Below are 26334 nucleotides of genomic sequence, written 5' to 3' on the forward strand. Positions count from 1 at the left end.
TAATCTTTTGCCTTAATAGAAGTCCCTACATTAAAAGGATTTGTTACTCTGCAGGACAGACTCAGTGAAGCACCAAGGTGTGTTTGTGTTTGGGCACATTCCTGCAGGATTGCACTTCTAGAGGTGGCAAAACAGCAAGACAGGAGCGCTGGGTTAATAGTTGGATTTGAATATATTAAAGGTCTTTTGCAACCTAAATGATGCTGTAGCACCAGGTGTTGGCAGTTTGTTCCATCGCACCTGCTGACTGGGTTTGTGCATCCCATTCCCAGTCTGGCATCAGCTTTGGGTTGGGTAAAACCCAGCGGTTTCCTCTTTTTTTTTCTGAAAATACGTGTGAATTTTAGGGCAAAAGCATTCAAATAACTTTATATGGGGTTACTTATTTCTTAAATAGCTTCATACGGGGTTTAACTCTTTTTAACGACTTCGGGGCTTAATCAGCATTTATTAAATCAGCTGTGTGAGGCTTTGGAAGGGCATCAATTTAAATCAGCGGTGTGAGGCTCTGGAGGGGTACCAGGTTCCCTCAGCTGTGTGACGCGCCGGGGAGGCCCCTCTGCTCCCTGCCCGCAGCCCGGTTCAGCCCGCGGGAAGAAAGAAGCCAAACGCAGCCCAGAGCGCCCGAAGCAGCGGCGGCGCTCCGGGCCCGACGGGCGGGAGGTGGCCGTGAGGGAGCGGCAATGCCCATGAGGGAGCGCCATGGCGGCGGTGCCGCAGTGCCCTCAGCGCCGGGGGCGGGGCGCGCCGCAGCCCGCGGGGGTCCGCAATGGGCTCTCCCGGCGCCCCCCGCCCCGCGCCGTTGGTTCGCTCCCTCCCCCGCCTGGTGCCCGGCGCGGGCCCGGCCGCCATTTTAGGAGCCGCCAGCGGGGTGGGCGGGGGAGGGAGGGGAGGGACGGCGAGCGGAGCGGGGCCGCGCAGCGCTTCTCCTCCCTCCTCCTCCTCTTCTTCCTCCTCCTCCTCCTCCGCGGGGCCGAGCTGAGCCCTCCGCCCGCCGCACAGCGGAGCCCGGACCAGCGGGGGGCGCCAGCCGGGCTGCGCGCTGTCGTCCCCGCTCCGCGCTGCCATGCCGGCCCCCGCCGCCCGCCTGCTGCTCGCCGCGCTGCTCTGCGGAGCGGCCGCGGCCGCTCGAGGTAACGCGGCTGGGGCGGGCGGGGGAGGCTGCTCGGCGCCTTGGCGACGGCGAGGGCGACGGTCCGGGTCGCCTGGCGAGCTGCGCCGCGGGCGGGCGAGGGGACGGTGTCCTTGGCGCCCTGCGCAGGGGAGGGAGCGCGGAGGTGGGCAGACATCGGGGGTAGGGGAAGGGGGGAGGATGGAGCTGGGGCCGGGATGACTGCGCCGCGGCCATTGCACCTGCAGAGGGGATGAAGGGATGGCGGCTCGTCCTCCCGGCTCACCTGCGCCCAGCGGCCCCGAGCCCTCCCAGCCGCGGAGGGCAGAGCCCGGCCCGGCCCGGCGGGGGATGCGCGGCGGCAGCGCTCGTTGTGTCCGCCCGCCGGTTACATAACGGGGCCCGGGGCGGCCGGGGGGCGGCACTTGTTGCCGGGAGGGTCCAGCGGCAGACGCGGCTGGAGCAGGGCCGGGCAGAGCCGGGGCGGCAGCGGGGATAAAACCCCCTGGCAGCCGGGCCTGGCTGGGCTGGCGGGGAAAAGCTCCGTGCGGGATGAGCCGGAGCAGCGCCTGCCTGGGCCAGAGCGTGCGGGCTGGCGATGTGAGCGTGGGCCTGGTGGCTATTGATTGATCCCGAGGAGCAGCAGCATCATACGCATTGCGGGGCTGCTCCCCGGCAGGCTTCAGTGAGAGGCTCGGAGACGCTTCCTCACCTGAAGGTTACCCCTGGCATCGGGAATGCTGCTTCTGCAAGATTCAGCTGATCGCATGATGAGATTTAAGAGCATTGAATAGCAGCGTACGTTAGAAGTGCGGCTGTAAAATGGCTTATAAATACGTTGAAGGGAAGTTCTTGATCTGAAAAACAGCCAAACAGATGTGTTATGGACACATCTTGATGCAATTTCCCTATGTGGGATGAAGAAGCTGATGCTATAGTATGTCTGGGAAGTCTTCTGCCAGCTGTTCTGACAGTGGCCATCATTTACCTGTGTAAGATCCCTCAAGTACAGTCTGTTCACCAGCGTTCTTGGAATCGTTAAATGTAGTATTTACCACACCAGTACACAAGCATAGTGTCTTTGAATTCTATCGTTTGAAATTAGGAATAAGATTAATATCAAAAACCATTTTCCAAGAAAGCTGCTTGGAAACAAATGGCAAATTTAGGCAGCATTACCCAGGACAGCGCTGGTAGGCAGATTTTCTGCAGCTTGTTGGAGGCTGTACCTGTTTCAGTCAGACCTACAGAGCTGCTGGACTGCAGGTCCTGATCTGTTTAACTTCATCACACATAACTGAGTTACAGAATGAGGGCTGCTTCGGCTTAGTATGTGCAGTTGCCTTAGTCCTTGCAGCATTTTGGCTGCTGTAGGTAGGCCTGTTAATAATATTACGTGAAGATGCACTTAGTGAGGAGTAAGCTCTGGAGGACACCTGGAAAGCTGCAAGGGCTGCTCGTTTTTATTTCCCTGTTGTTAGGAAAGGCATTTGTTCAGAAGCATTTATGGTAAGCTTTCCATTTTGTGCTGTATTGCCAGTTCCTTTTTTTTTTTTTTCCAAGTACAGTTGAACTTGCCAGTTCTGCCATTCCTGTCGTTGGAACAGGGGAGTGAAAAGTGGTTTCTTTTTTGATGTTGGAAAGAAAGGGAAATAGCATTTGGAGGATGCGATCTTGCCCAAAAGGCAGGTGTGAGCTAGCTGACCTACCATCTTCTCTGTAGTTATTTTAAGGGGTGCAGAGAGTGATTTTGGGTTCTAAAGAGGTATTTTCCTGTCCAGCTGATGCAAAACTTTTAATCTAATCGAATTTGTTTTGTAATTGATCGAGTTGACCCAAATATTTCCAAGCTTGTTGCAGTGGAATAGCAGTACCTAGCAGTGCATTCTGGCTGTGTTTGTGGGTGCAGCAGTTGGGTGTCTCTGACCAGAGCAGGATGGGAAGTGGAGCTGCTTCCATGGGCCTGACCAGGCAGAGTGGTACTCTGTTATCTTGGGGCCCTTCCAACTCGCTATCATTTAGAAAGGGTATTGATGGAAGTAATACTATCTTGAAGAAACTTTGCTGATCTGTGATTATTTCAGGAAGTTATGTGGTGCTGTGAATGTCTTAAATCCAAACCACAAACCACTTTGTTACTACCAAGTCTTGCTGCAGATGTTTCTTTGACATGGGAACAGCCTTTTAAATATAGGGCTGGAGATTAGGTAGGTTTCTTTCTCCTTTCTAGAGGCAAGGAAATGTAACACTACCCTAAAGCATTATGTAGAGACAATTTGGCTATTTATGTGGCCTGTTCTTTTTTGTTCTTCAAGTATTTATGAAAGTAAGAAACCGCTGGGAAGAGAGAGAATTAACCAGTACTAGACCTCTCTGCAATTTATAGTGCTTGATCAAGCATTATATACAGCCATCTGTTCATGTAAACAATTTTAATCTCTTTTTCTGTATGTGTTATTTAAAATAATGCACTGCTGTGGAAACTGAAATGGAGGAGACATGGTCTGGGCAAGCATGGTATACATTGTGTTTGGAATACTCCAGTGCTGGTTGTCTTCTCCCATGTTACCGGGCTGCAGCTTGTGCTGTCTGTGCTGAGGTAGCTGGAAAATTTGTCGACAGAAACTTCTCTAGACTTAATAAATGTATGTATCTTTGGTTTGAGGTCGTAATGTTTCTGCAGACACAAAATCACCAGTTGCAGATAATGGCAAAGATTTTTTTAAGGCGAAGGAAAGAAGCTGTGCTCATGGGCTTCAGTGTGGTGTGGAAGTTAGAAGGGTTGAAGTTAAACCCAGGTCAGGCCACAGCTCTGCATAATGTGCACGTCCCACAGGTTAGAATTCTGGTATTCTGGGTAAAGCCATGTTTCCTGCCTGAAGCCCGAGTATGTGATAGCTGAGTGGCTTGTGGCTCTGAAACTGTTATGCAGAGAGGAAAAAACATCTGTAGTCATTAGAGTTTTCTGAAGAAAAGCTCTTCTACCATTTTTCTGAGCCTTATCTCATTCTCTTAAGTTCCATTGGGGGAAGTCTCTCTGAAACGTGGTTTGTGATGTTAAGGGGCACATATCTTGCAGCATTATCATTGTTGTCAAAGACAGAAATGATACCTCAGCATGGGAGAGTTCAGTGAGGCGGAAGCCTTGGTCTTAAATAAATCTTGTTTTGCACTCTAATTTATTTGTTTTGTACTGATTGACTCACATTGGCTTCAGTAGGGACTAAACCTCCTTAGAGTCTTTAGAAGGGATTATTGGAAACCTCAGTGCCTTTGAAGAAGTGTCTGTCTGTCTTTTGTTTATAGTATTAGGTCTCATCTCACTTGCTTTGTATCTGATTGAAAACAAGTTGCAGCTACTGCTCCCAGTGGGTTTCCCTGTTTTTAAATGGAGTCAACAAGTAGAGCCAGAAGTGCCAGCTATACTGGGGTGATGTTTGCTGTATTTCTAAATACTGCTTCCTTTCAAGGAGCAAAGTTTATAAATACGACAACAGTTAAAAGGAAAGGGGTTTCCACTCTTGCATTATAATTAGCAACATTTAAGATAACATTTATTAAATTAGTGTTTGTAGTTAAAGTCTTATGTTTTCTATTTCAGTCTTCTGTTTAGTGTAAAACATTTTAAATTTCACTTGAAATTAAGGCTTTGTTGTCTTAATCCTATTTAAACTGTTTTGTGGTGGAATCTTTGTTTTCTCTGACAGGCTTTTATCCAAATTCAAATTTGGTCAGTATATTGTCTGTCTAAGGTCTTTGGTGCTCTGAATGTTTCTTCTGTTGCAGTTGTGGGTAGTAAAAATTGCAAATAGTTTCTAATCAGTCATTTGCATGTCTCTTAGTTTCATCAGGCTTATAGCAAAACTTCCATGTGTCTTTGTACAAATAAAATCAGATAGAGGCGACTGGTTCAGTGGAGAACAGGAAACTTTCTGTAAGTAGTGATAAAAAAGTGATTTTTCTCTAGGCAAAACCCAATTTAATAAAACCCTGTTGAATCCCTACAGCTATTGGTTTGAATGTGGTATTTGAAGAGGTAGTGTTAATTGTACAGGCTGATAGTGTGGGCAACTGATAGATTATAAATGTTATCTTGTGCTCCAGTATATGGCTGTTGAGCTTCCAGAGCAGGAGTTGGAAGTGTTCCTTAACTGTGGCAGTGTCCAAGACAGAGATCTGAAATTGTGGGGTGAATTTCACACACTGGGTTTTCCTTCAGCCAGGAGCCATAGAGGGCAATGGTGGATATCCATGCTCTTACTTAATCTGTGTCCTGGGGCATCTCCTGGGTATTCCAGGTGAGTCTCCTGGCTTCACTCCCTCATGCTTTGCTGCTGCCTCCAGTTCTCAGCAGTGGAATTGGTAATTTGTCTTGGAGCCTCATACTGTGGGTAAGTTCCATGCTATCGAGGAAGTCAGGACTCGAGCAGAACTTGTGTTCAGTTTTACCCCATTGTTTGGACCTGGTTGTAGGACAATGACTTTTGACAAAATTCTAGGTTTGAGAAGACCCAGTTAAATAAACAAACACAATATATCTTTTCATTACCACTGGTTTATTTCAAGTTGCTGATACCCAAAGTTAATCCTGGGTCTTTTCTCTTGGAGACTGGAGGCAGGAGCTGTGAGTGGCAGGCTGGGCAGGACAGAACACACATTGTAATCAGGCCAGGCTACGCCTTCTCTTATTCAGCTTTGCTTTCAGGGTGGAGAAGGCATATTTTATTGTGTAGCTCTTCACTCCTTGGCTGGACTGTATTTTTCTGTGGTTAGGTACTACACAGATTTGTTCTTTTAATGATACAGCTTGAAATTTCATCAGAACAGTACTAAATTACAACTGTTCAAGGTAAGACATGTTGGAGTTTTTATTGTCCCACTGAAAGGCTTCCTTGTGATCTCTTGCATCAAGAGTAAGACAATTAAGAAAAAGATACACAGTAATCAGTTTTTGTCAGACCTTCAGGACAAGTAAAGGACTCTTCTAGTTCATCTGTATTAACAGAGACTATAGTTCTCTTTTTGTGAATTTTTCTATGCATTTTTCATGAGGTCTCAAAGGTACATTTTCAGAATGAGGATTTTGTTGTTTCTGTCACTAGATTGAACAAAATAACTTTCAAACTTTAGTACTTGTTACTGAGTTTAATATGTTTAACCAGTTAATTCTTAAGAATTTTTTTTACGTGAATCATCTTGATTCAGTTCTAACAATATGCAACATGGCTAGACAGCCCTGTATATTAGAAGTAGTTATTGAGAAGAAAAAGGGTTCCAACTACAGTCCTTTCTGGGTGAGGTGTGTTTAAATCTTTGGTTATGTAGGTGCCAGATCCCATTTGAGTCAAATAAACTTCCGACCACTTGTAAGAAGAAAACAGAAGTCCTCAGAAAGGACTTTGATAAGTACATTTGATTTTAGTATTTGCTTTAAAATTACGGAGCTGAATTAATCTGATTGTCTTAATAGCTTGTGATGAAAGTTTCCATACTAGCCCTAAACCCAGGTGCCCTGCCTACCTGTTCATTTACATTCATTAATTCTTTTAGGCAGCAGGAAAAGGTTGCTGCTGGTTATCTGCTGGATTGTGTTCTGCAGCCTGAGCCATCGCTCTTGGGAAGGAAGCATCCTTGCTTTGAGGAGCATTCCCTTTGCTGCAGCACGGTCAGGCTGGTCTGTTCTGCTTCAGGAGACAACGAGCAGATGGTATTTTCAAAGCTGGTGTTGGAGGCACACGTGCAGTTCCTCCCCTGCAGCAGCAGCAGCAATTACCTGCGGAGAGCAGAGCTGGGAGGTGGCTGTGCTCTGCTGAGGGACGTGTTCTGTCAGGCTGGGCAGCAGGGAGGGCTTGGCAGGAGCGTCTCCGTTCAGGGTGACACCCGGGAAATGTCTCTGCTGAGCTGGCCTTGGCATTTCTTTGTGCCCCCTAAAAGCCAGGCAAAGTCTGCCAGGCTGTGCCAGCACAGCTCCCCCCACTTGACTAGATTAAATGCTCGTTGGGATTTACAGCAGATTCCAGCTGAGGCACTTACAGATAGTGTGAATATTGTATTTCAAGGAAACCGGTGTAGTTTATCCCAGTTAAATGGCAAGAGATTAACAGCTCAGGGCACTTTGTTAGTGCCAAGCTTGGGATAGGCTGCTGTTCTGGTTTGAAATTACTGGTCTGTCTTTGAACAGCTTCTGTAGATTGCAGGAGTTCCGTGACAATTAAACTACCCCTTCACAGTCCAGCATTTAATGCTAGTTAAGCAGCTGAGATCAGGATAATACTTGGTTCAGTTTGATTGAAGGGAAGCAGTGATGTAAGCTGTACTTCATATTTCAAATGCTAGCTTGAGAATTTCTTCCAGTGTGTGGTTATGCTGAAGTCGGTAGATCACAAATATGGATAACAGGCCTTTCCTGGGTATTCAGCAGTAAGTTTGGTGTTTTAAAATCCAGTGATGTTTAGCCTTCATACACACAAAGGGATTTAAGCTTTATGTTTTAGAATCTGGTGATGCTTTAGCCTTCCAAAACACAAAGGGGTTTAAGCTTTATGATTTTATTGTCTGCAGCACAATAAAAAGACATGACTTTGCTTTCAACTGGGCCTGTTGTTTGAAGGTTCACTAGACTCTGCAGATGCTCAGCATACTCAAAATTCTGTTCATATGTGGTTACAGTACTTCAAGGTTTTATAGAACTCCCTACCCAGCAGTAGTGGGATTTAGGAGGTTGCTAAATTAGGAGAAGATTTCTCAGAACATTAAAAAAAACCTAAGTATTTTTGTAATCCACATTCAGAAGCATTAGAATGGAGATGGAGAGTTTTTTCTGGCAGAGATCTGTTCTGGTATTTTATACCATATCCTTGCAAGAATGAAGATGAACAGATGAAAGGACTCAGATTTTCAGTTGGTGTGTAGCTGTCCTGGATGTACCGACATAAAAATACACAATTGTGACCTCCTTGTGCTCCTGAAGCCACAGTTGTGTTGGTGAGATGGTTTTCTTGAGACCAGATTTGGATTGTGGGTGAGTGTTCCATGGGAGCCTCAGACCTGGGCAGTTGCTGGCACCTTCCCTGGCAGGGAGGAGTCTGTGTTAGTGCCTCAGAGAGGAGCAGGTTTGTTCTGGGAGGGTGCTGCAGCACCGAGCTGCTCTGGGTAAATAGAGCAGTGTGCTTGGCATTTACTGCCTCTGTGCTGTGCTGCATGCTGGAAGTGTGCCTGTGTGAGCCTACTGAGGCAGTAAAGAGAGTGTTGCCATATTAAGGAAAACCACATGGAGTAATTAAACACGGTTTGCATTAAAACAGTTTCTTGTGAGATCTTTCTTGCTGCATTGTTACGGATGAAGCTGATATATCCTGTCTGCTGTTGCTACTAACTAGTAAAAGATTGCGGATGGAAGCATATTGGGAGTATTATGGTTTCCTGTATGAGTTCTCTAGGTTTAATCATTTATTGAAGTGTCCTTTTATCACTCTTTTTTAATTCCCCTAGGTAAGCATATGGCACAAGACATGAATCCATTTTAGTTGGTTGAAGAGACAGGATTCAAGAGTCTGGGTTAGCTTTCCATCTCTGCCGGCCTTATGACAACCTGCTTATATAATTCTTTAGAGGTGAAATAGCAGGACTCAGCTGTGTGGTAGTGTTCAAGCTGTAGTGTATATTTTGCTGTAATTGCACAGGCATGCATTTCATAAGTTTTAAGTTCTTGATCTCCTGCAGACCAGAACCTGGGTGATGTTGCCTATGGAATGCTCTTTGGTGGGTTTGTTGTAACCTCTAGCAAAGCGTTTCTTATATGCATCATTTGCTGAAGATTACTTGGTTTTGTCTGGTAAGGAGCAGTTTTCAGGCCCTTTAAGATGTTTTTCAGTAGGCTCTAAGCAGCTGGATACATGAAATTTTCCAGAATTGCATGTGGGAAAATTGTGCTATTGAGGAAACGTAACCATCCAGGAGCAACTCAGGCAGTCACACTCCAGCACCTGAGCTGAGGATCATAAAATAAAGCTAAATGTTTAATAATTAAGGGACTCTCCTGCTGGATTGTCACGCAGTAGATGACAGCCTAGTAGATAACATGATTTGATCTTGCATCTTTAGTGATGTAGTAGAAAAAACTCTTTTTGAGGCTGACAGGGAAAGAGACTGCATTTCTTTGCAGCAGAGGAAGACCAGTCATCCTGAGACAGGCTCAGGGGATCAGTTGGAGGCTCTTCTGTGCAGAGGTGAAGGATTGTCTCGTGTGAGATTTCTTAGTGGTTTCCCAGTATGTTGAAACAACTACTAAAGAAATGAAATGTTACCTCTTTTCCACCTGTTTTCTTAATGATAATGTAACCCTCTATACAGGAGAAAAAGCTGACCTGAGAACAAGTCTTCATGTTCTGAAGAATATTGCACCAGCTGTATCCCCGGTTTTCCATGGTGGGGGGAAGCACAGTGTAAACAAACCGTGGTGTTTCATGTTCTCTAGTTTGTTTCTGACTGAGATTTTGCTGGTGACACACTTGGCACTGATGGCAGCAGCTCCCCATCACTGTTAGCAGGTTTTTGAATTGCACTTCAGGGGCATCTTAAATCCCAGCATAGTTAGAAACTAATTTAAATTCTCTGAGTTACTTTTGGAAAGCCTACAGGGACACTCAGATTTTCTGAACATACTTAGCCAAGATTTTGTCTCGAATTTTTTAGTTTATTAAAACCTCGATTCAGAATTACAAAGGAGGAAAATACAGAAATTAGTATTATAAAACATTTTTTAAAGATATTGTCAGTTTCAAATGTTTTGACTTTGTACTTTGTTTTCCCTTCAGTTAACAAGCATAAGCCATGGATTGAAACAACCTATCATGGCATAGTTACAGAAAATGACAACACGGTGCTCTTGGACCCCCCTCTAATAGCCCTGGACAAAGATGCACCTCTGCGTTTTGCAGGTAAAGAATTCATCTACGTTTCTGTTTGAAGATGTAGAAATGCTTTCCTGGGGGCAAATGCTCTATGTTAGTGTGTTTTCCCTAACACTAGCATAACATTTCAAAGCTTTTAGATCCTAGGAAATGTGTGTGCATAGACCAGTATTTTATTTCAGGTTTGCAGCTGTATCCATGTATCCAAACCAGAAAGTACTTTGCTTCTTTCAATTTCATGTGTACATGGTAATTTTTCTGGTGGTTTATTTTTGTTTTCATAGTGTCTATCCTTTTCTTCAATCCTCCAGATTCCACATTTCACAGCATTCAGCGTGGGAGTTCTGAAACAATGATTTTCTTACCATTCTGAAGAGAGTTTTGGTTTTTGGTTTCCTTAGCGATTTTTATTTGTGTCTTAATAAAGTGACAATACTAATTAGTAGAATTAGGATTGCATGTCTATGATAAGTTTGCTTAACAGTCTAGGGTATTTTGAAAACTGAACAACTTCCTCTGGCTGAAGAAAAGGCTTTTTTTCCTCCAGTAAAGAATATAGAGAATGATACACAAGATATTTGCCAAGTGTGGGTTGATTCTTCACTTTGAACATAGGACTGACAATTTTCTTATAAACTTCTGCAGTAGATTTTTTTCTGAAAACTTTTGTTTAGGCATACTGTATTCATTAATTGGATGCAGTATTAAGGAAAGTCCTTTTTTGAATTTGACATTAGAAAGATGTGTTTGGCATTAGAAAGATGTGTTTGAAGAATACCATTGGGCATCTGCAGGTATTTAAATTACTTGTGGTGGATAACACAAGCTTAAATTGGATATTTGGGGAAGCTTATTTGGTTCAGCAAAATTTGAGAGTTAAGAATCCTAGTGAAGTACCTAAAGGATGTGACATGAGCCGCTTTTGGGAGCATTGCTTAGCCTGGCTTCATGGAGGAAGAGATAGGAGAGTGATTAAATTAAATTAAGAGCCATTTGAAAGGTTCAGCAGCTGACTTCATTGAATGCTGCAGTTTTATGGCAGTTTGGTCACAATTTTCTTGAGGTACTGCTTAAAGTAACAGTTTTGTTCATTATCATAAGGCTGTAATTATCTCCAATGAAGTTGAAGATAATGGTAAATTTGTTATTCAGAAGTTGAGAGATAATGCTAAACCTCTGAAATTCAAACTTCCTCATGCATTGGGTACATATGGCAGAAGCTCTTCTACTATCTTAACTGGAAATAAAACTGCTGTCTGTGGACAAAACTTTCATTGCCAAACGAAGAACATTGTGTTGGGATACACAAAATCTGTTAATTAAGAAGAGGAATGGGAAGCCTGACTTGTGTTCTCAGGGATGAGGAGAACGTGAATCACCTCTTGGAGTTCTTAAGTGCTTTAAATGTAGGTGCTGGTAGTTCAGCAGCATTGAACAGATTCTGAAAATGGCAGTTTTATACCTCTTGGATAGGAATGTTTTCAAGAAAGTACTGTCAGAGTATCTTCAAGTATTTTGTTGTGTTTGCAGAGGAAAATCCAATTTCAAAGCATTTCTTAAATGAGACTTTTCCCATTGGGTTGATCTAAATTGTATAAACCTGCTTTCATTAAATCAACATTTTTGTCAATGGGAAATCATATAAACAGAATATATTTGTATAAGCAATATATTTTGGCTTTCAAAAATGGACATTTCTCAAACAGCAGGAGCAGAGCAATGGATTTAAAGAAATTAAGTTTAGAGTATGGCACATGAACGTTGTAAAGAAATTCCTGGTATGAGAATGTTGGGTTAGAATTGTATAAATGTTGAAGGGCTGCCGTGGGGCTCTGTGGAAGTGCTTGTGGGCCATGAAATGGAGCAGTCCTGCAGCCTGTCCTTGAGGAGCCCGGGTGGGTGAGTGCTGCGTGTTCCCAGCTCTGCTGGAGCTGTGCTCACAGCTGTCCTGGCACAGACCCTGCTGGTGCCCAGCACTTCTGGGCGTTCAGTGTGAGCAGCCCACGGGGCCACTGATGTGCTTTCACAGCAAACAAAGCACTGCTCAGGATTAACTGGCTGCTTCAGCCCTTGCTGCTGTGCTCCTGCTTATAAATCAAATTTATTCATGCTTCAAAAGGCTGGATATTTTAATTAATTGTGCCCTCTAGCTGAGCTGTGAAACTTCTGAACTGTCTGCAGATTTAAAATACTTTAAGTAGAGCTTTTTTGCTTTATTTCAATTTTGAGCGTGTCGAAACATCTCGAAACGAGTTCATTTAGATGCTTTGTAGTACATGAACTGTGGGGCAAGTAAAAGTAACATTTATTGCTGTGCTCACTCTGTGCTGTGGGTAGGACCCTAAAATTCAGGTGTGCAAAAATAAGTGGGATTATGTAGATTTTTATTTCTTGGGTTATTTGTATGGTTTTAAATGTGAAATTACACACTTTTGGAAACGGGGTGAATACAGTCATGCCAGCTTGTCTTGTCAAGCTGCCTGGCACATAGGGACAGGATGGAAACATCTTCTGCACCATCACTGTTACAGATCTGCTTGAGAAGACAGTGACCATTCTTGTTCCTCAGTGATTCTTTTCTACATTATAAATTGAATCATGTTGGAATTTGATCCTAAGCGATTTTGCTGAAAAAAAAAATAAAATAAAAATAAAATAAAGGACAGTTACATTTTTTATTGTATGTTTATTGTTTGTGCCTCAAACCAGTCTGATGGCTGAAGCTCTCAAGCAGGGATTTCCCCTTTACTGTGCATAAAGGAACTGAATTTCTATTACATTTGAAACAGACACTGCTGTATCTGGATGCCTTCACACAGCTGAATGTGCAGTGCAGGGTCTCATAGCCAGGTGTTTGAAGTGTTTCCCTTGGTTTTTTGATGTGCTTGTAACAGGGCTTCAGTCCCTCTTCTCCCACCCCTGGAGAAAACCACTTCTCAGCCACAGTCCTTTATTTCCCCCTTGCTATTCTGGGATGCAAGTAGTATTTTGTGGGGGTTAGGAATTTTTAATTTAAAACATGACTATGTGGAGAGCTTTGAAAAGGATCTTGCAGAATCTCTATAGATTCTTTAAAAAAAAAAAAACAAAATCCATCAAGCCCTTGGGGTCCCTCTCCCTGGAGGCACTTCCCATGTTGGAGTGGGACAGTGCTGATGCCACCAGCCCCAATTTGCTTAGGAAGGGAGCTCTGCTGCTGTGGGCAAGGCTGGGAGGGGGATTTTTAGAAAAGGAATGTCCTGTAGAGGAGATGACACCGTAAGCAAACAGATTTTGCTCTTGTCCCATCCGTGGCTCACTTGCATAGCTGGTAGCAAACCTAAGAGGAAATCTTGTTGCAGTAGTGTTTCATCCATTTTTGTGTCAAATTTGATGCTATGCTGCTAGGAAAACGTGTAGCTCCCTCTCCACATTCCTTAAATTAAAACTTGTGTTCATCAGGATTACAATTTAATGTGTGTATTTTTTAGTCGCTAATTATGGCAATACTTTATATAGAATAATGTAAATAAATTCAGATAAATTCTACTTTATGGGCTGTTATTCATCAACATGCAGTTTTGAAAATATCTCATTTAGCAGTTGGTATTATTAAAAAAAGAAAAGGAGAAAACAAAGCCTTGATCGTATAAAATATTTCAGAATTCTCCAAATGAAAACCTGGGGTTAAAAGATTAAATCATATTTACCATAACTAAAACTCTAAAATTGTAACAGTTACAGCAAATCACCACTGGAATTTTAAAATACAGTTTTTCCAGAGCTTTTCTGTGTAATATGTGCATCTTTGCCTTTTCCTTATTTGCTCCCATTCAACCTTTCCTGTTACTGACATGGGTTTGTCTTTTTTCCCTTTAGAGAGTTTTGAGGTGACAGTCACCAAAGAAGGTGATAAAGGGTTCTTTCTATCCCTTTTATGAATATTAACCTACTAACTTTGGTTATGAAATGGGGAATCAGCACTGAAACAGAAGATCCTGTCATGCTCTTTTGTCCCATTTATTCTCCCAGTTTTTTTCTATTTTAAAATATATTGATCAAAAGTGTTATGTAACCAAACCCTTGGTTAGAAATATCTGTAAATCAGACATCCATTTGAACCATTTGGGGTTATTGTACATTGTGTGGACGTTGAAGAAGTTGTTTGGGGAAAATTGGAAAATTAGCATTTTCTGATATTTTCCCTTGTAGATCACTTCTTTGGGACAGCCGAAGTTTTCCACGTGCTTTGTGAAGTGCTGAAGCATTACAGCACCTTCCTGCAGTACACACCCTTCAGGACTGACTTCAGTGATTTAAAATATGAATCGCCCCCATTTTTTTGAATACCTCTAGACATGTTTTCATTAGGAGTGTGTTGTTGGTACCAAGAAACCACTGCAACTATAATAGCAAAACAGTGGGGTTTGTTGGTGTAAGAAAATCCCCAGCGAAATACAACAAGTTGCAGAGGTAAAAACACAGTGTAGGTGGTCAAACAGTTTATTGAGTGGCTTTTGTTGTGTGCTGGGCTCACCCAGCTGTGCCAGCTGGCGTTGTGGTGTGTTTAAAACTGATGTGCTGGGGACTCCTCTTCCAAGTTTGTAGGGTGAAGAGTTTGACTAGAAGGAAAGCCTTCTAAAACATTTGCTGAGAGCTTCCTTGACTAACATTTGGCCTGTGTTAGCAGATAGCTGTTGAAATGGATGCCTGAGAAGTTGGTATTTCTACCTTTCTCATTCAGTAGTTTATTTTGATTCCCTGATTTTAGCCAGGTACATTGCACAGGAAGACTTTGTCCTTTGATCTGTTGACAGAATTTCTGTAATTATGGTGCTGAATCTGTACTTGAAGCCTTTTCATCTCTTGACTTGTAACTGTGCATTTTAACCTCTTGCTCTGGTCAAAGTAAGCCAGCTGCCCAGCTATTGCCAGTAGCTTGGCATAGAAGGTATTACCAGTGGCCTTGGCTGTATGCTCACATAAGATCTACTCTTGTCCTAGAGCTGTCTCAAGTACTCCTGTGAAATGCCTGTCTACATTTCTCTTTTTCTCTTTTGTACTCCTGCATGAATGGATGCAAAGTAAACAAGTTGCTTGGAAGGCAGACGTTTGCTTCTTTTTACTAAAGTTCCCAGAATTCACCCATTTTAAAGCACAGTGCTCTTGCTTTGTCCACAGACCCTCACAAACCCCTGGCTGCAAAATATTTGGTCATTTATTTTAAAAATGCATCATCACGTTGACCAGTTCTAACCTATCTTTACTTTAACTCTGTAGGTGAGATTTGTGGGTTTAAAATCCACGGGCAGAATGTTCCCTTTGAAGCAGTGGTAGTGGATAAATCCACTGGTGAGGGAATTATACGCTCTAAGGAAAAGCTGGACTGTGAGCTGCAGAAGGACTACACGTTCACCATCCAGGCCTATGACTGTGGGAAGGGACCAGATGGAGCAAATGCAAAAAAATCCCACAAGTAAGTCAGTCTGGGGTGGGCTGAGGGGAAGTTTGGCTCCGAGGAGTCTCCTGCTTGTGGTGATTTATGGTCTGTGTATTGAGAGTAAATGTGAACCAAGTGTTCATCCTGGAAGGCTTCTCATGGAACCACAGAGAGGGTCAGCTTGGAAGGGACCACACTGGCTCATCTGGTCCAACCTCCCTGCTCAAGCAGGGCAATAATAGTGATAAAAAGAGCAGCAAAATGGACGTGAACTGCTTGGACATCCCTTCTTTTGTATCTTAGGTGGTACTGCTTTATCCCTTGATGTCTCTGGGTTTACCTTAGAAAACCAGGTGTGGATAGAAGCAGGGAAACTGCTGATACACTTACAATCTGTCTTGAGTTGGTAGAGTTTGCAATTGGGTACCAAGCCTTGATTATTTTGGAATTCAGTTTCTAAATCCAAAAAACTGTTTCAAGAAGTCAGTCTATTAAGCTTAACAAAATGCCAAAGCATTCATGTTTCTATCATTTCCAGACAGCCCCACCAGAGAACCCAAGATCAACAGCATGGGGCTCATCTCTGCCTACATTAAAGAATGGGAACAAAGCAGTCTTTAGCTTATCTTTATCTAAGGAAAAACCACAATATAAAATAGTCTCTAGAAAACCCACTTGAGAATAACTGTTTGACACTCTGGTGTAGACATCTGCAGAGCATGTGGGAGAAGAGCAGTTGTGTGAAGGAAAGAGAGAGGCATAAATAAGATGAGGAATAGAGTAGCAGAGATCATCTTCATGACAAACAAACCCTTGCTATTCTATAACTATACAAGGGTTTGAGTTTTATTTGCAAATGACCGGTGATAGTAAACAAAACCTATAACTACACTGAATTATATAGCAATATATTGGAGAAACATCCACTGCTTTCCTAGTTAGGGAAGTTGAGATTTTTGTGTTTATTAGTCAGTGGTTGCTTGTTTCTGAGAGCTGGAATGCTGAAGGATGACTTCATGTGAAAAAGAAGCTGATTTGGCAGAATCTGTAATACTCAAAAAGCATTTCTTTGAACAGGCGAAAAGTAACAGTCATTCAGAACCAGGTGCAAATATTCCTATTAATCAAAACCCAAACCTTCACATTCATGGAAGTAAGCGGACTGGAAGAAAAAAAGGCAAATGTAAAATGCAGATTTTTCCTTGTTTAAAGTACCCAGGAAAGAGACCTCCAACACAGGTTTTCCTTTCTTATTCCTTGCTTTGACCTAGCTGTGTAATTCTTGCAACAGGTATTCTCTGCTAGTATAGATGCCATTTACCTTCATTTCAGTGGTGTGTTCTATGGTATGGGAAGACGGGGCCAGGTTGGAGGGAGGCTGTTTGGAGCCCATTGCACGGGAGCAGAGCAGGTTCAGAACTGTCAGGATGAAAGACTGACCTGGCTCTGGTGGCAGAGAGGAAGCTGCTGTATGCAGTGCTGGCAGGAGCAGGGTGTGCAGGCCCTGGGAGCCCTGTGTGTGTCATTGCAGGGCCACAGTTCACATCCAGGTGAACGACGTGAACGAGTACGCCCCGGTGTTCAAGGAGAAGTCCTACAAGGCCACGGTCATCGAGGGCAAGAGGTATGACAACGTGCTCAAGGTGGAGGCTGTGGATGCAGATTGCTCCCCCCAGTTCAGCCAGATCTGCAGCTATGAGATCGTGACTCCAGACGTGCCCTTTGCCATCGACAAGGACGGTGAGACACGGAGCTGGGGCGGGCTGGCACTGGCCACCCACACAACAGGGCCACCTGGGCCTGGAGCCTGGCACTGAAAAGTCAAACAGTGCAGGGTAATGCACTTGCAGATGGGTTTATTCAAGTCTGTATGAAGTACATAGATGGTACCTGGATGCAGTAATGACCCTGAAGAATTGTCTTGATGTCTGACAATTGACTTTTTTTCTGTGTCAGGTTATATAAAAAACACAGAAAAGTTAAGCTATGGTAAAGAGCACCAGTATAAACTGACAGTAACAGCCTATGACTGTGGGAAGAAGAGAGCTGCTGAAGATGTGTTGGTTAAAATTAGCGTTAAGCCTACGTGCAAGCCTGGCTGGCAAGGTTAGTTTGCTGTCTTTCCTCTCTGCTTTTAGCATTTGCTGGTGCCTTCAGTTAAACACGAGAGATCTTTAATATTGTTTCTTTGAATAAATATTCAGGTTGGAGCAAAAGAATAGAATACGAGCCTGGCACTGGTTCTTTGGCTCTGTTCCCTGGGATGCATTTGGAGACATGTGATGAGCCAATAACCTCAGTTGAAGCAATGGTGGAACTAGAAACCAACCATATTGGTAAAGGCTGTGACAGAGACACCTACTCTGAGAAATCCATCCACAGGCTCTGTGGTAAGAAGGCTTTTGTTAAAATAAAAGTGGTCTCTCTTGCTTACTAGTTTTACTTTGAATTTTATGTTAGACCAGAAATCAATGAGTAGATCTGGTCTTCATTTGCACATAGTTTCCTTCAACTCATTTCCTCACTGGCAGCAAAAGGCATGAAATTGCCTGAAGGTGACTTCTACAATAATTCTCAAATGTGGTAAAGAATCTCTTTCTTCTGCCTCTCTGCTGTCTTATGTAGACTAATAATGTCCCTTGCATGAGATTCATATTGAAGAGCTGGAAGAATTTGTGTGGAAGGGTATAGCTGTTAAAGCCTCTACTTTTCTCAGCATGATGGATGTAATGGCTGCAATCTGAGAAATACTTGATAAAAAACTAGAGAAAACCAAGAAAAAACCAGTTAACTTGGATCAGTTAAATTTGTACTGTGCTTGCCCTAGGAATAAATGCCCTTGGCATCTACTTACGCTGCAGTTAAAGGTCTTACAAAAAGTCAGTGGAGTCCTTTGTAGCCATATGGAAGAATTGAGATTACAGGATAAATTATCACTCACGATTTATGCCTTCAGCTGCAGTTGAAAGTAATTGAAAGTCTGAGTAGCATGTAACCCCAGAGACCCAGGCAATTCCTGAGCTGTTCCCTGATTGAGGTCAGTGTGACATTAAAGGTACCTGCTGCTGACTGTGCTGTGGGCTAGGAGGGGATGCTTGTGCACTCTCTTCAGCTGGATCACTTCTGGTCTCACAGCTAAGTACAGTGCCCAGAGAAAGACATCGTGCTCGTGGGGCTGAGGGACAAGTGGCATTAATGAAAGGGTTCTTGAGATAGGGGCAAAATAAGATTCTATAGCTGTGGAGGTTGAATTTGCTTATTATGAGATTAGTTGTCCACCGAGAAGTGAAATTTGTGGAAGTTACCATGGTATTAGATGCCTGTAATTAGTGCCACACTATTTAAAAGGAGAATTGGGTGATGGCAGTGCATAATCCTGACAGTTGGTGCTGAGAAATTAGTGCTGAGATAAACAGTTGAATTTGAAACCTGTGGTGGTCTTTTAAATTTCTGTTTTGGTTTGATCATTTGTGTTGTAGGTGCTGCTTCTGGCACAGCTGAGCTGCTGCCCCCTCCCAGCAGTGCTGCTAACTGGACTGTGGGGCTGCCCACGGATAATGGCCATGACAGCGACCAGGTCTTCGAGTTTAATGGCACACAGGCTGTGAAGATTCCAGATGGTGTTGTCACAGTCAATCTGAAAGAGCCCTTCGTGATTTCAGTATGGATGAGGCATGGGCCCGGAACCAAGGAGAAAGAGACAATTCTGTGCAATTCAGACAAGACAGGTTTGTCAATACTTCAATTATAAACAGTCTTTGTGGTTGGTTGGTTTTTTATGTGCTCTGGCAGCGCATGTGACAGTGTTTTCTCTACCTTGAGCTTTTCTTGGAATTTATATGAAGTTGACTTTAAAAATCACTGTTGTGCTTATGTTTAGACTCAGCCTTAGATTATGTAGCTTCAGATTGGGCAGACTTGTTTTTCTAATTCTGTTTCAGTTTACATCATGCACTTCTTTTACTGTGGTAGATTACTTATTCTGGCACTGCAGCCTGGAGTTTGCATCTCCAAAGATAGCCTTGTTCTTGATGCTGCCTAAAAACATTGGGCCACATATATCAGGTCTAGTGACAGCATTTGCTGCTATATCTTTATTTTCCTTAGGAGGATATAATTTCTCTTTCTCCAGAGATTAAGTTTTTTTTTTTACTCTGTGCATAATTTTACTCTCTGCTTATGACACAGAAACAATAGTTTGGAAAATGCCATTAACAGGAAGGAAATGTGATAACCCTGTTTCCATAATTGCCATTTGTATCAAAGAAAGCTCTTCTGTTTGCAAGTAGAGCTCTTTTTCTCCTGCTGACAGGTTTATCTCTGGCTCTTCAGTGCTGTGCCTTGGTTTAGGTGGGTTTGGATAGAGACTTCTCTGTCTGCTCTGCAGCCTCACGGGTTCTTCAAGAGTGTTTGCCCTCACTGCTGCTGCAGATGTTTTACATTCCTCTTACCCTGCCTGATTTACTTCTGCATTGTTTACTGCCTGACAGTGACTTTGGTATTGAAGTGTGAGATTGCAGAGCAGGTGCATTTTGTTGGTGAGGTTTTAGTGCAGGAACTAACGCTGTTACATGAACTGCTGTGCAGATATGAACCGGCACCACTACGCCCTGTACGTGCACAACTGCCGCCTGGTGTTCCTGTTCCGCCAGGATCCCTCCCAGGGAAAGTCCTACCAGCCTGCTGAGTTCCACTGGAAGCTCAATCAGGTGAGCCTGGGAGCTCATGGGTACAGTGCCCAGAGTGAAAGCCAGCAACCACTACCACCTCTGACAGTGTACTTAGTAATAAATGCTTCCTGCCCCTCCAAACTCCTGTTCTACAGAACCCAGCAGTGCTGCTTTCACTTGTGATCGAGCGGCAGGCTTGGCTTCAGCTTTTCATCTTGAGTATAAAGTAGAAAGTACAGCATCAGTCTTACAGCTGTGACAGCAGTTGTCTTCACTAGATGCACTCTAAGGTGGAGTGCATGAGAAAGCAGGAAGTATTTATTCCAGGTTGATTATAGCATTCAAGTACTTCTGAGCATGTGACATTTTCTCAGCCCCCTGGATTTGTGATAAATAGTCCTGGTTTTTTAACAGTTCCTCTCAGCAAATACCTGTCCTTTGTCAAGTAAGGTTGTCTTATAACAGTATTTCAGGATGTGCATGCATGTAGAAATGCATTTTTAGATTGGAATAGGCTGTTATTTAATATAAAAATTAAAGGAAAGGAAGTATATGCAGCTTCCTGTATTGGCAACAGACTAAAGAAACTTTTTATTAATGTTTGGCAGTCAGTTTGCTTTTCAGATGTGTGCCATGTGTGTGAAAGATCAACTGTGTCTGTACAGGCTTGTGTTGTAGGTCGTTGGTACATCTGCACGTATGTTTATGTAAAACATGGCACCAGATCAGTTACTGAGCTGCAATAGAAAAAAAAAATGACAGAATTTTTCAAACTCTCTATTCAGGTGTGTGACAAAGAGTGGCACCACTATGTGGTCAATGTTGAATTTCCTGCGGTGTCTCTGTACGTGGATGGGGTTTCCTACGATCCTTTCCCAGTCACTGAGGATTACCCACTCCACCCTTCCAAGATAGAAACACAGCTGGTGGTTGGAGCATGCTGGCAAGGTAAATATTGACAATTGTTAATACTTCTAATTAACTTTTTCTAATGAAATCTCTGTGGTTATCTAGACGTACGCAGCAGGTCTTCTTAGTGCATGAAATGTAACGTGTTTTGCCTCTTGCAGATGGGTTTTGCTCCAAGCTGGTATCACATACTTCCTCTGAGTAATTTTTTCCATGAATGTTTGTTTGTTTTCTCATTGGCCACAGGTGTGTGAAATACAAGGCTGCTCACCAGCCTGTATTCCATCAACATGATTTTTGTGGTGGCCGTGGGGAATACTGTTAGCTTATTTTTAATAGTAGTTGTAACAATGCCTCATATACTTCAGATTACCAAGCAGAGCACTTCATTTCAAGTAGGTTGAAAAGCATCTTCTAGGAAAAGCCTTCTCATCAATGGAAGCCTGTCCAGCAGACAGCTCTGCAGAGCAACACAGCAGTGCTGTCTCTTGGGTATTTTACCATTTCTGCTTATAAAAATAGACATCTGCTTTATTGTCTGCTCTGTTTAGACTGCACTGAGTTGTGTATGCAGCTTGTCTCCAAGGAGCAAAAGATTTTATCCTTCTAAAGAAGTCCTTGTAACATTTCTTTTAAAGAATTAAAAGCCAATTTTAATTTTTTAGTGCGTCCATTTGATAAATTGACTGCTCAATACATGTGATTCTATTATTGATTAAGAAATCTGTGTTGATAATGGCTTCTTTTGATTACCTTTCAATACCTTTTGGTGATTTACTGTATTAGTCTGGGTCTTACATTAATTTCCCCTCATATGGAGCCAGTTGTTAGAGTTGTGTTGTCTTACTAAAGACAAGGGTTTGTGTGAGGTTTCCTCTCCTGGTTCTGCAGCTCGTGCTGGTGTCACTGCTGCTTGTGTGTGGGGGGCTCTTTGGGCTGTGGTGCCATGACTGTTCTTGTACCAGCACAGTGATGTGTCTTCCCCTGCACTGCAGCTCTTTGTTTCCAAGAACTCATAATCCTTGAGGAGCTGGGTCCAATATAAGCAAGCTTTGGGGGATGTGCTGCTTTGTATTTTCTTGCATTTGAGAGTTTGCCAAATTGTAACTACTTGGTCCTTTCCCTATTGTCCTATTCTTTGTCTTGCTTTTCTACAGAATATACAGGAAGTGAAAATGACAATGAAACTGTGCCCGAGACCTCTGCAGGTTGCTGGAGTTTTTTTCCCTACTGTTTTATTTCATTTTTAAGCCAAGACATTGCTTCATCTCGCACACAGCATGAAATGCAGGCATTGCATTTGGGCCATTGACCTTCACATAATCCTCTCCTAGGCTTGTGTCTTCATTGTGCTTCTATTTGCAGAGCATCATCAGCTGACTTCTGCTTAGTTTTGGGGTTTTTTTGTTTGTTTTGGGTATTTTTTTGATTGCATCCAAATGTACTTCCATGTACAAATCTGCAACGGTGGTGAAAAAAGTTGCTGTTGTAAAATATCAGCTATAATCTCTTTCATCCAGTTTTGTTAAAGCATAAACACACATCATCCTGTATATATGTATGTATTTATGCATGTAGGTATGTGTCTTTATTATAGAATTTACTCAGTACATTGGGCAGGACCTCTGGAACTCAGGTACCTTTGCTCCTCTCTCAGAACAAGACTGATCTCATATTTAGATCAGGCTGCTCACAAACACAGACCTGTAATTTACAGGGGATACTCACAGATACTTATATAAAATTCTAATTGTGATGGGCAAAAAAGCTTTGGCTACCAGGTATTTCAGATTTGCTACAGGGTTATTTCCTCATAACAAATTTTAGTGATAGTTTGGTGGGTTTTGTGTCTTGAGTTGGGATACTTAAAATTAGTGTATATTTTTAAAAGTGAATTCAAGACATGTACCCTTCCTGTAAAGTTTAAGAATAGCTGGAATAGTCTGGATGTAACTGGCAAGAGGTTTCTAGCTGTGCATCACATTTTAATTTGGCAAGAAGGGAGCAGTATCCAGGGGCTCCAGAAGCTGAAGCTATATGAAAATGGTGTCATTTGTAACAGGACATTTCACACTGAATATTTGAGTTGTACCAAGGATCTTTTATCACTTAAAACTTCTAAAACAAGCTTAGACATCTTTCTAAAGTCAGGTTGCTTAGTAAGTAATGGGCTTGAAAATACACATTTCCAGGTGATGTTTTGTGGCCCCAGGATTTAGCAAGATGGACTAGCTGATCATGGTGACATCATCTTCAAAAACTGGGGAATAAAGGGCTTGTTAGGTTGCCCTTATCAGACTCAGTTGAGTTACCTGGGTTTAAACTGCTCACTTGAATCTGCAGAGAGAAGATGGCACCTTTAGAGGGGGCAGGTAACTCTTGGACACCTCTCAGAATGAGCTGAATGACTTTACAAAGCTCCTTTCTACCCTTGGAGTGCAGGGAGAGCCTGCAGTGCTGGCTTAAGTGGAGATCCCTCACAGCTGGAGGGATGCTGTCCTGTGTCCTGAGTAGGAGGAGGTGTTACCCCAGCAGGAAGATTCAGGTTTCATGGCTCATCCCATTGTGTTTGATTTCTGAGCACCACCTCGCTGTATGGGGCTTCTTTTGAGATGTTTGTCATGGAGCAGTCAGTTCAAGGTGGCCACAGCTGTCTGAAGGCCACGTGCATGGTGAACTGTTTAATTCTTTCTTTGTGCCTGACCCTAATCACAAGGTTAACACCCAGAATGGATGAAAACTAACCTGCATGTGTATAATGCTGTGTGTATCAGCTGGCATACTTGTTGTTTTACAAAAGAAAAAGCAAAAAGAATCACAACGAGTGAAGATTTTTCCTCCCTCGTGTTTTGAAGGTGGCGAACTGCGCATGGCTCAGTTTTTCCGAGGCAATCTGGCAGGGTTGATGATCCGTTCTGGTAAACTGGAGAACAAGAAGGTGATTGATTGCCTCTACACCTGCAAAGAGGGGCTGGATTTGCAGATGGCTGACGGTGTTGGCAAAGGTGTGAAGGTAAATTTGCATATAAACAAAGGGGAGCATGTACATATTCCTTGTCTGATCAGAGTTACAAGTTTTACTGGCAGAATTAACAGGGTGCCCCAGATATAAAAAGCTTATCTCTTGTAGCATTCTGCATTAATATTACATAAAAGTAGGAAATTTTTCTTGTATAAACCTGGTCTTAGAAATGTAAGTTACTCTGTTGTCTTTTAAATCTTGAAGAGAAACTCCATATTTGTAAGCCTCTGTTTTACCAGCTGTGCAGATTGTCTAATAAGAGATCTTTAACAAGCAGTTTCATAAAATGAGATTATGTGGCTTTTTCAGTAGCAAGCTTGTGTGAACAGAGCTAAATTTCTGTTATATGTTAGCTGTCTCTCTTCTGTATTACTAGAACCAGAACTATGATATGTGCTTAGATTTTTTCTTTAAGTATGAACCACAAATACATTGCCCTGGGGTAAGGCAGTGAGTAGGGAGCTCAGACTGTGTGCCACAAGGCTGGGAAGTAATGACCCTTTGGCTTTGAATATGGATGCAATTCTTCTGCATTTAGCAGTGCTGAGCTCCAGTTTGAATTGCCAGATCATGTCACTCAGCTGGGTGTTCTCTTACAGTTTTCGTCCTTGTTTTCAGATCCACATGAACCCGAGCCAGTCAACGCTGACCATAGAAGGGGATGACATTGACAGAGTGGACAAGGCCATGCAGCACATTTCCTACCTGAACTCCCGCCAGTTCCCAACTCCTGGCATCCGCAGGCTGAAGATCACCAGCACTGTCAGGTGTGTCCTGGTGCTGAGCTGGAGCATCCCTGTGTGGGAATGGTGCAGCCTGGTGCTCACAGGCCTCACTTGGGAGAAATACTCACAAAGGAGTCCTGGGCTATGTGACCATCCCACATTGCAGTACAGCAAATGTTACCCACACCAGTGCTCTGCTCTCTGCCTGAGAATGGAGTAGGGAGTGTGTAAGGTGGGGAGGAAAGTACTGCCAGAGCGCTGGGAGTGTCTCCAGTCTCACAGCTTCATTAAAGGGGTTACCTGTGGCTCTAAGTCAAAGCATAGAAATGAGGCCAAATGGTAACTGTAAGTAAAAATTAATTGTGAGATTGCTCCCTTGGTGGCTATTCCATACTTTCCAGGGCAGCTGATGAATTTATCTAAGACTCTTGGGTCTGAGACAGCTTTTCAAAAATTTATAAAGCAATTACTGTGTGTAATTGTGCTTCCCTCTGAAATAACCACCTTGACTGCAAAACTGCTTCTGTCTCTCAGGTGTTTCAACGAAGAGGCCTGTGTCTCCATTCCCTCTGTGGAGGGGTATGTCATGGTCTTGCAGCCAGAGGAGCCAAAAATCAGCCTGAGTGGCATCAACCACTTTGCCCGCTCTGCCTCAGAGTTCGAGAGCTCCGAGGGCGTGTCCCTGTTCCCGGAGCTCCGCATCATCAGCACCATCACCCGGGAGGTGGAGCCCGAGGGGGACGGCGATGAGGATCCTACAGGTAACTGTCCACCCTCACCTCTCGGGTAGCATCTTCCTCCTGCAGAGAGCTGTGGTCTTTTAATCCAGAATCCAGTAAGGGGAAAAAAGGTGTAGATCCTCTGGTCTGGGCTAACAAAAACTTAACTGGAAATGATAATAAGTCCAGGCCATTATCCTCTTGTAAATATCCCTTGTTTAGATTTTGTATTTTATTTTTTAAATCATTATTTCGTGAATACTTGTTCTCCTCAGGCCTAGATTTTAATATTTGTTCTGGTGTTTCTGCTTAAATCTTTGGCTTTTTTCTGATTTTTAGTTCAAGAGTCTTTGGTATCTGAAGAGATCATGCACAACCTGGATATGTGTGAGGTGACAGTGCTGGGAGAGGAACTAAATCAGGAACAAGAGAGCCTGGAGATTGACATGACACGATTGCAGCAGAAAGGCATTGAGATGAGCAGTTCCAACCTGGGCATGATAATCACAGGTGGGGGTTCCTGCTGCTGCTCTTGGGAGGGAATGAAGGGACTGACAAAGGAAGCAGTTCTAGAGAGGTGGTTTGTAAGCCTTACTCCAAATACTTCATTTCTTTTAGAATTTCAGGCTTGGACTACCTTTAGAATTCCAAGCACAACAATTCTGTGGAAAGCTGTGATTCTAGAAAATACAACATTCTGGAGCCTCCCTTCTGTTCTTTACTCTGTTCCAAATAGCAGGTCACCTCTGGGCTGTGGAACTGCAGATTTTGCCCCTGAAAAGGCTTGTTCCTTCCATAGGTACTCCAGTGCCTAGGAGCATGTATCATTCTTTTCTGTTATGTTAAA

At 43.2% G+C, this 26334-nt stretch overlaps 1 protein-coding gene across 4 annotated transcripts in view; it reads left to right on the forward strand.

Annotated features, from left to right (window-relative positions):
• The first annotated feature begins 886 nt into the window (after window positions 1-886).
• CLSTN1 (calsyntenin 1) overlaps window positions 887-26334 on the forward strand; it is a 30027-nt gene continuing 4579 nt past the window's right edge. Inside the window, exons 1-15 of one of the 4 annotated variants that reach the window (XM_030963626.1) lie at window positions 887-1133; window positions 9928-10050; window positions 13882-13911; window positions 15283-15478; window positions 16974-17182; window positions 17399-17548; window positions 17647-17832; window positions 18922-19170; window positions 20030-20151; window positions 20898-21060; window positions 22179-22229; window positions 23877-24034; window positions 24662-24810; window positions 25303-25529; window positions 25827-25997. In XM_030963626.1, coding sequence (XP_030819486.1) covers window positions 1067-1133; window positions 9928-10050; window positions 13882-13911; window positions 15283-15478; window positions 16974-17182; window positions 17399-17548; window positions 17647-17832; window positions 18922-19170; window positions 20030-20151; window positions 20898-21060; window positions 22179-22229; window positions 23877-24034; window positions 24662-24810; window positions 25303-25529; window positions 25827-25997 — 2251 coding nt within the window. In that variant the 5' untranslated portion in view covers window positions 887-1066. The remainder of the gene's footprint in view (window positions 1134-9927; window positions 10051-13881; window positions 13912-15282; window positions 15479-16973; window positions 17183-17398; window positions 17549-17646; window positions 17833-18921; window positions 19171-20029; window positions 20152-20897; window positions 21061-22178; window positions 22230-23876; window positions 24035-24661; window positions 24811-25302; window positions 25530-25826; window positions 25998-26334) is intronic. The other 3 variants (XM_030963628.1, XM_030963627.1, XM_030963629.1) reach the window with 3 other exon arrangements.

Source organism: Camarhynchus parvulus, chromosome 21, assembly GCF_901933205.1.
Source record: "Camarhynchus parvulus chromosome 21, STF_HiC, whole genome shotgun sequence".
Lineage (NCBI taxonomy): Eukaryota > Metazoa > Chordata > Aves > Passeriformes > Thraupidae > Camarhynchus > Camarhynchus parvulus.